Raw genomic sequence first — 11,808 nt, 5'->3', positions numbered from 1 at the left:
ATGAGAATACAATGTTAGTTCATCAATTGCCTATGATGTGATAAAAAAAAATGTTTTTCTGATGAAACAAGGAATGCTGTTGTTAAGCAACAGTGGACACTTAAGCGAGTTCATTCATCTAAAATACTTTATTTTTATGCATGTTACATTTTTTACATTACAACTGTATGTAAATATTACATTCCTAAATAGTTCAGAACATTTATATGGAGTCAAAGTTTTTTAAGTAATATATCTAGGGGAAATACTGTTACTAAGATTTTCCCACATCTGGTACTATGTCCAGCAGATGCCAGATGATAAAGCTTTTTCTGTAACAACTTTATTTTCACATCTTGGAACTCCTTGAGCTTAATATCAAATGTTGTACTGAACTAAAGGAAGTCATTATCTGACCCAATTTGCTGCCACAGAAAGTTGGTGATAAAGAACTGGGAGTGTAAGGACTTGTCAAACTTGAATGGGACTATGTCCTTTTTCTCAGCTCGAAGAATAACTGAACATGTGGTTAAGGAAAAAAAAATTGACACTTAAACAGGAAGGTAAATGTACGAGTTCATTTAATGTCCTGAGCTATTTACCAAAGTCATGTAGCTACGACATGAGCTACATTACAGGTAGTGTTGTAGAAGCATTATCTTTCTTACACATTATTGTTTACTGACTAATCAATGATTTGATGACAACTTGAGGCTGAGTGTGTGCAAACGAAACCATTGCTTGTTTGCTGGTGACACCACCTTGCTGTAAAAGAAAAACAATCTGGACCTGGTACTGCAGATATAACAGCAAAGTAATAAAACCTGAAGATTTCTGTATATCTGTATAGCTATTATATCAATTAAGGTGTTTGCACAAGAGATTTGAAAAGTAGGCACAGCATGAAAAAGTTAAAGTATCACTAGGAGAAATCATTATATAGATTGAACCATCTTATATATGTGTTGTAATCATGAGAGCTACTGACAAGTGATTCCCTGTTATATGAAGAGGAAGGAATAATGAAACATTAAATCAAAGATACAGTACTGTGAACCCTAGCCAATTCTCGGCTAATTTGATCACGACCATTGGACCACTTTCATTTGAGCTGAGCAACTTCACAGAACAATATGAATGATCAATAAAGCATCTGGTCTTAAATCCCTCAGCAAGAAATAAAGCTGTTGCTTGAAGGTACTCATATGTCCTCTATCTGTCATCTATTGTCTCAAGTTCATAGTGATCCCAAGTCAATTAGAAGGAAGTGCAATTTTGCTACCTAACTTTTGCTGGACATTTTGCTTTTATATTTTTTAAACTGGAGGAAGTAAAGTGTTTTAGATATCTGGCAGTGGATGGAACCATGGAAGCGGAAGGCGAAAATCCTGGGAGCCTTGAAGAATGTGTGGAAGTCGAGAACATTATCTCAGAAAGCAAAAATGGGTATGTTTGAAGGAATAGTGGTTCCAACAATGTTGTATGGTTGCGAGGTGTGGGCTATGGATAGAGTTGTGCGCAGGAGGATGGATGTGCTGGAAATGAGATGTTTGAGGACAATGTGTGGTGTGAGGTGGTTTGATCGAGTAAGTAACGTAAGGGTAAGAGAGATGTGTGGAAATAAAAAGAGCGTGGTTGAGAGAGCAGAAGAGGGTGTTTTGAAATGGTTTGGGCACATGGAGAGAATGAGTGAGGAAAGATTGACCAAGAGGATATATGTGTCGGAGGTGGAGGGAACGAGGAGAAGTGGGAGACCAAATTGGAGGTGGAAAGATGGAGCGAAAAAGATTTTGTGTGATTGGGGCCTGAACATGCAAGAGGGTGAAAGGAGGGCAAGGAATAGAGTGAATTGGATCGATGTGGTATACCGGGGTTGACGTGCTGTCAGTGGATTGAATCAGGGCATGTGAAGCGTCTGGGGTAAACCATGGAAAGCTGTGTAGGTATGTATATTTGCGTGTGTGGACGTATGTATATACATGTGTATGGGGGTGGGTTGGGCCATTTCTTTCGTCTGTTTCCTTGCGCTACCTCGCAAATGCGGGAGACAGCGACAAAGCAAAAAAAAATTAAAAAAATTTTTTTTTTTTTAAATGTGATTAGAAACATGTCTTCCAGCAAGAGGTTGGTAGCTTCTTCAAGCAAAGGATGAAGTACAAGAGCCTGACAATTAAGGATCCCTTAATTGTGCATCACTACACAAGCATGGATGCTTGTGTAGTGATGCACCAGATCACAGTGGTTTTTTTTTTCTCTAGATATCTGTAAGTGTGAGAAATACTTAGAAAAAACAGATGGAATTGTATGTAGCATTTATGGATCTCTAGAAGGCATATGATACGGTTGATAGAGATGATTTGTGGAAGGATGTAAGGCATGTGTACGAGTTGGAAGAGAAGAGAGTGATTGGTTCCCAGTGAATGTTTGTGTGGCAGGGGTGTGTGATGTCCCTATGGTTGTTTAATTTGTTTACAGATGGGGTGGTTAGGGAAGTAAATGCAAGAGTTTTGGAGAGGGGTGAGTATGCAGTCGGTTGGGGATGAGAGGGCCTGGGAATTAAGTCAGTTGTTGTTTGCTGATGATACAGCTCTAGTGGTTGATTCAAGTGAGAAACAGCAGAAGTTGGTGACTGACTGGAAAAGTGTGAAAAGAAAAAGTTTAGTGTGTGAATAAGAGCGAGGTTATTAGGTTCAGTAGGGTTGAGGGACAAGTTCATTGGGATGTAAGTTTGAATGGAGAAAAATTGGAGGAAGTGAATACGTGAGAAGTATTCTTTCTCCCCTATCCCCAGGGATATATATATTATTTATTTATTTATTTTGTTTGTCGCTGTCTCCCACGTTAGCGCAAGGAAACAGACGAAAGAATGGCCCAACCCAACCACATACACATGTATATACATACATGTCCATACACGCAAATATACATACCTATACATCTCAACGTATACATATATATACACACACAGACATATACATATATACACATGTACATAATTCATACTGTCTGCCTTTATTCATTTTCATTTTCCCCATGGACTCATAGGAATATCTTGATCACATGCAAAATTGTGATCTTTTCCAATATATATATATATATATATATATATATATATATATATATATATTTTTTTTTTATACTAATCGCCATTTCCCGCATTAGCGAGGTAGCGTTAAGAACAGAGGATGAGGACTGGGCCTTTGAGGGAATATCCTCACCTGGCCCCTTTCTCTGTTTCTTCTTTTGGAAAAAAAAAAAAAAAATGAGGGGAGGATTTCCAGCCTCCCGCTCCCTTCCCTTTTAGTCGCCTTCTACGACACGCAGGGAATACGTGGGAAGTATTCTTTCTCCCCTATCCCCAGGGATATATATATATATATATATATATATATATATATATTTTTTTTTTTTTTTTTCATACTATTCGCTATTTCCCGCGATAGCGAGGTAGCGTTAAGAACAGAGGACTGGGCCTTTGAGGGAATATCCTCACCTGGACCTCTTCTCTGTTCCTTCTTTTGGAAAAAAAAAAAAAAAAATATATATATATATATATATATATTATTATTATTATTATTATTATACTTTGTCGCTGTCTCCCGTGTTTGCGAGGTAGCGCAAGGAAACAGACGAAAGAAATGGCCCAACCCACCCCCCCATACACATGTATATACATACGTCCACACACGCAAATATACATACCTACACAGCTTTCCATGGTTTACCCCAGACGCTTCACATGCCTTGATTCAATCCACTGACAGCACGTCAACCCCGGTATACCACATCGCTCCAATTCACTCTATTCCTTGCCCTCCTTTCACCCTCCTGCATGTTCAGGCCCCGATCACACAAAATCTTTTTCACTCCATCTTTCCACCTCCAATTTGGTCTCCCTCTTCTCCTCGTTCCCTCCACCTCCGACACATATATCCTCTTGGTCAATCTTTCCTCACTCATTCTCTCCATGTGCCCAAACCACTTCAAAACACTCTCTTCTGCTCTCTCAACCACGCTCTTTTTATTTCCACACATCTCTCTTACCCTTACGTTACTAACTCGATCAAACCACCTCACACCACACATTGTCCTCAAACATCTCATTTCCAGCACATCCATCCTCCTGCGCACCACTCTATCCATAGCCCACGCCTCGCAACCATACAACATTGTTGGAACCACTTTTCCTTCAAACATACCCATTTTTGCTTTCCGAGATAATGTTCTCGACTTCCACACATTCTTCAAGGCTCCCAGAATTTTCGTCCCCTCCCCCATCCTATGATCCACTTCCGCTTCCATGGTTCCATCCGCTGCCAGATCCACTCCCAGATATCTAAAACACTTTACTTCCTCCAGTTTTTCTCCATTCAAACTCACCTCCCAATTGACTTGACCCTCAACCCTACTGTACCTAATAACCTTGCTCTTATTCACATTTACTCTTAACTTTCTTCTTTCACACACTTTACCAAACTCAGTCACCAGCTTCTGCAGTTTCTCACATGAATCAGTCACCAGCGCTGTATCATCAGCAAACAACAACTGACTCACTTCCCAAGCTCTCTCATCCCCAACAGACTTCATACTTGCCCCTCTTTCCAAAACTCTTGCATTCACCTCCCTAACAACCCCATCCATAAACAAATTAAACAACCATGGAGACATCACACACCCCTGCCGCAAACCTACATTCACTGAGAACCAATCACTTTCCTCTCTTCCTACACGTACACATGCCTTACATCCTCGATAAAAACTTTTCACTGCTTCTAACAACTTGCCTCCCACACCATATATTCTTAATACCTTCCACAGAGCATCTCTATCAACTCTATCATATGCATTCTCCAGATCCATAAATGCTACATACAAATCCATTTGCTTTTCTAAGTATTTCTCACATACATTCTTCAAAGCAAACACCTGATCCACACATCCTCTACCACTTCTGAAACCACACTGCTCTTCCCCAATCTGATGCTCTGTACATGCCTTCACCCTCTCAATCAATACCCTCCCATATAATTTACCAGGAATACTCAACAAACTTATACCTCTGTAATTTGAGCACTCACTCTTATCCCCTTTGCCTTTGTACAATGGCACTATGCACGCATTCCGCCAATCCTCAGGCACCTCACCATGAGTCATACATACATTAAATAACCTTACCAACCAGTCAATAATACAGTCACCCCCTTTTTTAATAAATTCCACTGCAATACCATCCAAACCTGCTGCCTTGCCGGCTTTCATCTTCCGCAAAGCTTTTACTACCTCTTCTCTGTTTACCAAATCATTTTCCCTAACCCTCTCACTTTGCACACCACCTCGACCAAAACACCCTATATCTGCCACTCTATCATCAAACACATTCAACAGACCTTCAAAATACTCACTCCATCTCCTTCTCACATCACCACTACTTGTTATCACCTCCCCATTTGCACCCTTCACTGAAGTTCCCATTTGCTCCCTTGTCTTATGCACTTTATTTACCTCCTTCCAGAACATCTTTTTATTCTCCCTAAAATTTAATGATACTCTCTCACCCCAATATATATATATATATATATATATATATATATATATATATCTGGGAGTGGATGGAACCATGGAAGTGGAAGTGGATCATAGGGTGGGGGAGGGGGCGAAAATTCTGGGAGCCTTGAAGAATGTGTGGAAGTCGAGAACATTATCTCGGAAAGCAAAAATGGCTATGTTTGAAGGAATAGTGATTCCAACAATGTTGTATGGTTGCGAGGCGTGGGCTATGGATAGAGTTGTGCGCAGGAGGATGGATGTGCTGGAAATGAGATGTTTGAGGACAATGTGTGGTGTGAGGTGGTTTGATCGAGTAAGTAACGTAAGGGTAAGAGAGATGTGTGGAAATAAAAAGAGCGTGGTTGAGAGAGCAGAAGAGAGTGTTTTGAAATGGTTTGGGCATATGGAGAGAATGAGTGAGGAAAGATTGACCAAGAGGATATATGTGTCGGAGGTGGAGGGAACGAGGAGAAGTGGGAGACCAAATTGGAGGTGGAAAGATGGAGTGAAAAAGATTTTGAGTGATCGAGGCCTGAACATGCAGGAGGGTGAAAGGCGTGCAAGGAATAGAGTGAAATGGAATGATGTGGTATACCGGGGTCGACATGCTGTCAATGGATTGAACCAGGGCATGTGAAGCATCTGGGGTAAACCATGGAAAGTTCTGTGGGGCCTGGATGTGGAAAGGGAGCTGTGGTTTTGGTGCATTATTACATGACAGCTAGAGACTGAGTGTGAACGAATGTGGCCTTTTTGTCTTTTCCTAGCGCTACCTCACACACATGAGGGGGGAGGGGGTTGTTATTCCATGTGTGGCGAGGTGGCGATGGGAATGAATAAGGGCAGATAGTATGAATAGTATGAAGGGAGCGGGGGGCTGGAAATCCTCCCCTCTCGTTTTTTTTTTAATTTTCCAAAAGAAGGGACAGAGAAGGGGGCCAGGTGAGGATATTCCCTCAAAGGTCCAGTCCTCTGTTCTTAACGCAACCTCGCTAATGCGGGAGATGGCGAATAGTATGAAAAGTATGAATTATGTACATGTGTATATATGTATATGTCTGTGTGTGTATATATATGTGTACATTGAGATGTATAGGTATGTATATTTGCATGTGTGGATGTGTATGTATATACATGTGTATGTGGGTGGGTTGGGCCATTTCTTTCGTCTGTTTCCTTGCGCTACCTCGCAAACGTGGGAGACAGCGACAAAGCAAAATATTAATAATAATAATATATATATGTGTGTAAGTGTATGAGTGGATGGGCCATTTTTCATGTTTCCTGGCACTACCTTGCTTATGCAGAAAACAGTGATTAAGGTAAAAAAATAATCTACTATAAATGTTATACTATACTATAAAAAGTGGTAGTTCATCAGTGCTGTAGGGGTAGCATCTGAGTCACCTACTGGCTAATAGGTGCACCTAAAATTATGCACACACATTTAAACTCTTTAAATTTGATTACCTTGGATAAATTTGATTACCTTGGAGGAAAGAAGAGTGAGGGATGACCTGATCACAACCTGTAAGTTTTTGAAACAGACTGATGACATGGAGTGAAATTCTCTTACAGATGTAGGGATTGAGCAACCAGAAGACATAGAATGAAAATTAAGTACAAACCTGGTCAAAAAAGATGTAAAGAAGTACTTTTATGGTATAAAAGTGATGGATGAATGAATATTGTGTTGAAATCACATGGGTTCATTGAGTTTGATTCTATTTTAAAATGTAAACTAATGACTGAGTTTAGCACCTTTTGTTAATGACAGGCAAGACATCCATCACAAATTGTATTTTTGAAGGCTAGCTTGTGTAAATGACTTTATTATTAACTTCATTTGCAATTGCATGGAGTGAATCAAGTCACATAGGCATGCACTGTGATAGGAGTCTATTCTCAAGAACAGGGGCCCCCAACTCTAACCCCAAAAGGTTACAAAGTGTAAGGATGCTAAGGTTAAACTTGTTACCTATAAAAGAATATTTTATGTAGCCCAAGCAGTCATATAAAAAAAATCCATAATATTGTAGTTAAAGGATACAACCCTTGACCATATCATCAGGCGCACTATAATCCCACTTCAGGCGCGAGATTTTTGAAAATGTATTAACATCAGCCCTGGAAAGAAAAACAGTTACATGAGATTTCATGGGAGGACCAAAAGATATTGCATTTTGTAAACAATACTATTAATTTCTTTAAATAAGAAAAGGGTAAAGAATGGAAGGATGCCATTTGCAATGTTGTGCACAGTGCTATTTATTCTCAATGGATGCTAAATACTTCACCAAACTGGATAATAATATCTTAAAGGTCTTTCCAGATTTTTGTTGAATTTTTTGGCAGTAAGTAATTTTGATGCTTCTTGACAGCAACAAAAATAAATAAGAAGCTAGTAAAAATGGCTCTGTTACATGGAATATCTTCACACTCAACAGCAAACCATTATGCCTAATGTTCATTTTTTCACTAAAGATCTGTGTTTGAAGGGAATGGAAATTTGAATTCTTCTATGCTCTATGTCTACCACTTTTTTTGTACTAATTTCACCAAAATACAGGTCCTTGGAGATAATGTCAGTGTGGCCTTGTTGCTAGTAGAATCTTTGATATTTGAAGGGTGGGTTGTCACTGTAGATCCTAGCCTCAGTAACTTTGAGGGCCAGTCAGAAGTTAACACTCAAAGCACATGTCTGTGCTGAAACTCTACTGTTGCAGTGAAACATCAGTTTTTGTATCAAAACCAGAAAACTAAGGGATGCCCTTTAAAAGAGGTTCATAAAGTATATTCATTACAATTCTGTGTAAATTAAGTCTGTTACAATCTTTACTAAGAGCATGAAAGAGCACATCTTCAAAGAGAATCACATGTAACAATAACGTATGATGATTAAATCAATAACGTGCATGAAAGTACTCACTTTATTTTCGGTATGGCAGCAGAGATATGATGACTTGAAGACTTTGCTCTGTTATCCAACTGCTGATCTAGCTGCTCCTTATGCTTAATACTGGCAACCAATGATTCAATTTCTTTTTCTATCTCACTCTAAAATGGAAGAACACAGTGATTTAAGTGTAATAGTAATATATATATATATATATATATATATATATATATATATATATATATATATATATATATTTTTTTTTTTTTTTTTTTTTTAACTATTCGCCATTTCCCGCATTAACGAGGTAGCGTTAAGAACAGAGGACTGGGCCTTTTTTGGAATATCCTGACCTGGCCCCCTCTGTTCCTTCTTTTGGAAAATTAAAAAAAAAAAAAAAAAAAAAAACGAGAGGGGAGGATTTCCAGCCCCCCGCTCCCTCCCCTTTTAGTCGCCTTCTACGACACGCAGGGAATACGTGGGAAGTATTCTTAATCCCCTATCCCCAGGGATAATATATATATATATATATATATATATCTTTCTTCTTTTCTTTTAAACTATTCGCCATTTCCCTCGTTAGCTATTACACTAAAAAATCCAAATGTAGCAGTACCAGTTATTCAATGGCATCTATGATGATTCTTGCTGATGTTATTTATATCATAAAATAACTTTAGTATTCATAAGATTACAATGCCCATCTCATTACACAAAAGACAGTCATCTATACATGATTATAGAGGGAACCTCTCTACACAGGTTGCATTCAAGCCATGAGTTGACCTCCAGCTTGGTCATAAGCATTTGATCATTTTTGTTTGTTTAGCAGGCCATGGGTACCTGCTCTACAGATGAAGGTTACTGAGCAGTGCTGATTATGTTTTGGATCATTTGTGTTTTCTGTTCTACAGTGAAGCTGCTTTCCCTTAAAATGACTACAAGCATGTGTCCTCCAAGCTGTAATGTGTAGAAAATTATCAACATCTCTTAACTTGTAGTGAAGCACTATGAATACTCTCACCTTGTTTCTCTTAGCTTGAGAAACTTGAGACAACAGCTGACTTGCTTGCAAGCCCATTGCTTGTGATCGAAGGTCATCCAGAGTGGTGGTTTCTTTTTCCTCTACATGTAGCAGGTCTATTGACATGAAATTTCAATATTAGAAGGTTCATTTATTGCAAAATTTTCTACATTAAAATATATTCAAAATCAATCAATTTACTATCCATACTACAACTGGATATATACCACAGTTCATGAAACCTTATGAGTGATGCATCTGATCTTGAAAACTAAAATATTTCATCAGAAATGTATCATTACCATTATTTAGTACATCTACTACATATGTTATTAATGATGTTTCCTCAATTGTTAAATCCACTCCATATACCCCAGACACTACATATATATCAAACACATTATAATACATTAAACCTAGTTTATAATGCCAGTTCCAATGCCAGCGCTGGATGTGGTTGCCACTGGTTTCATAGCTGACAGCACATGCTCAAAGGAGTAATGATGGTTGCATTACAGCCTAACAGCCATTATTTTCCCAGTCACTTGGACCAGATATCCATTTACAGCTGATGAGCAAAGGGGATATTAGGATCAAATTGGAATGAAGCCCAGAGACTTGTGCTTATCAGTCGAGTGCTCTAAAACCTTAACTTCTGCATGACATGCTCAACATGAAGCAGAAAACTTTACACAAATATAAAACATGTACCCTACACTTGAGAAGTTTATATGAAAAGAAAATTAAGAATGTAAAGGGAGAAACTCACCTTTAATACTTTCCTTTAGGGACTGCTGTGAACGATCTGCTTTTGCACTTTCGCTTGTCAAGATGTCTTTTGCACTTATAATGTAGGAATTGACTTTATTGTTAGCGAAAAGAGATAGAATTTCACACCTCATCTTATCCAAGCCCTCGCATTCCTTTTCTATGACTGTCTTCTCTTCACAGCCTTGCATCTTGAATACCTGGAGTAACGAAGTAGTATAGCAATGTAGAGACGTAACCTTATAAAATAACTCAGATGTGCCAGTCATTATTAGCTCAAATTGACATACACAGGTAGTCTGTTTTAGTTTGATGATAAGCACATAAGCATGCATTCTTTCTCAATCACAGTGGATAACATATGAAGACCAAGGAACATGACTGGGATCATCTGAGAAAATTTGAGGTTAATTTTGAATGTCTGTATAGCCAGCTTAGAGTGGTTTAGTCATATTATTATTGGTGAGTCAAACAGTTCAATGGCACTGTCTTCAGATTTCTAAACCTACAGCTTGGGCTGAGTCCACACTGCTGAGATGGGTCATTGACAACTGTGCTTATCACACCTCTGGGTCTGTGTTAATATTTTAGGTACTCTTCCATACCTGTCCTTCCAAGTGAAGGCTGGGAAGTATAATGACAAAATGTATATCTTTTATCATTTTTCTTTATTTGCACTTTACTTGTAGATATCTCAACTTTTTTCCATGGAAGTTTCTACAAATAATACTAATACAAACGTCAAATGTGATTGGCTAAAAGATGAATTCAACAATGTCTAGCAGGGTCATTGGAAAGATCTTCACCAATGCCTTCATAAACTGTTGTGGAAGTGTTGAGCTAAACTAGTCTAATCAATCAACCTTATATAGTCCCCAAATTAGCCAACATCCATCCCCCCCCTTACCCTAGACTTACTAAATATGACCCTTATCTAATCATCGTAACCCTAATTCACGTCAACGTTGCTCAGAGGTCCATAAAAGTTCGAATACTATCCATTCATCAATTGTGTAAATCAAATAAAAATAAAGTATCGGCAATGATACCGATTTGTTGGTAAAATAACCGATAATTTGAATGCCCTCACCAATGATTCACAAAAGCCTATCTACCTGATAAAAGGAAGACGTTCAACTATATATGAAAATATAGATAAGGAAAACTTACCAGACGTTGTTCGACACAGTTACATAGAGAAAAAGATGTGCTTCAGATAAAAGTAACAGATCCGTGTCGTCAACAGTTTGAAATTTCCTACCTTGAGTTGGTTGCATCGAGTCAGTGTAGCGTTCAAATTATTTATGAAAAAAAAAAATATATATATATTCATAGCAGGTTCGTTTATCTAATATTCTAAATGGTATAATTATATTACATTTTTGAATAATATTGAGATTATTTTTTTCCATTTAGAAAACACTTATTATTTGTACTATAATTGTAATCATATATTCCATAACGTTTTAATCGTTTTTAAGAAAGTAACTTGATGAATATATACGAAATGTTAAAGTATAACTAAAAATCCTAGCTTTTCCTTTGATGATGTGATACATTGTTTGTTTCATGGGAAAATCTAATAACGTAAAGT

At 38.0% G+C, this 11,808-nt stretch overlaps 1 protein-coding gene across 2 annotated transcripts; it reads right to left on the bottom strand.

Annotated features, from left to right (window-relative positions):
- Window positions 1–113: 113 nt before the first annotated feature.
- LOC139758644 (kinetochore protein spc24-like) lies at window positions 114–11,592 on the bottom strand. 2 transcript variants are annotated; one of them, XM_071680191.1, is made up of 6 exons: window positions 11,476–11,592; window positions 10,216–10,414; window positions 9,447–9,562; window positions 8,456–8,583; window positions 7,577–7,653; window positions 114–496 (listed from the first exon to the last, which is right to left on the bottom strand). In XM_071680191.1, the coding sequence occupies exons 1-6, from the start codon at window positions 11,545–11,547 to the stop codon at window positions 375–377; spliced, it is 714 nt and encodes a 237-aa protein (XP_071536292.1). In that variant the 5' UTR covers window positions 11,548–11,592; the 3' UTR covers window positions 114–374. The 2 variants fall into 2 exon arrangements, with proteins under 2 accessions (XP_071536292.1, XP_071536293.1); XM_071680192.1 differs by having other exon boundaries at window positions 11,385–11,517.
- Window positions 11,593–11,808: the final 216 nt, after the last annotated feature.

This window comes from Panulirus ornatus, chromosome 31, assembly GCF_036320965.1.
Source record: "Panulirus ornatus isolate Po-2019 chromosome 31, ASM3632096v1, whole genome shotgun sequence".
In the NCBI taxonomy this organism is placed as follows: Eukaryota; Metazoa; Arthropoda; class Malacostraca; order Decapoda; family Palinuridae; genus Panulirus; species Panulirus ornatus.
Note: the sequence above shows the minus strand (reverse complement) of the source record. Positions and strands in the feature narration are given on the sequence as shown.

What these genes read in the sequence shown, in the direction of transcription:
- LOC139758644 (XM_071680191.1), bottom strand. Translation starts at nt 11,547, where the DNA reads ATGAATATATATATATTTTTTTTTTTCATAAATAATTTGAACGCTACA. An exon ending in CTCAAGCTAAGAGAAACAAG is followed by an intron (nt 8,584 to 9,446) that starts GTGAGAGTATTC and finishes CTTCCATTTTAG; the next exon opens with AGTGAGATAGAAAAAGAAAT. An exon ending in GCTGCCATACCGAAAATAAA is followed by an intron (nt 7,654 to 8,455) that starts GTGAGTACTTTC and finishes TTTTCTTTCCAG; the next exon opens with GGCTGATGTTAATACATTTT.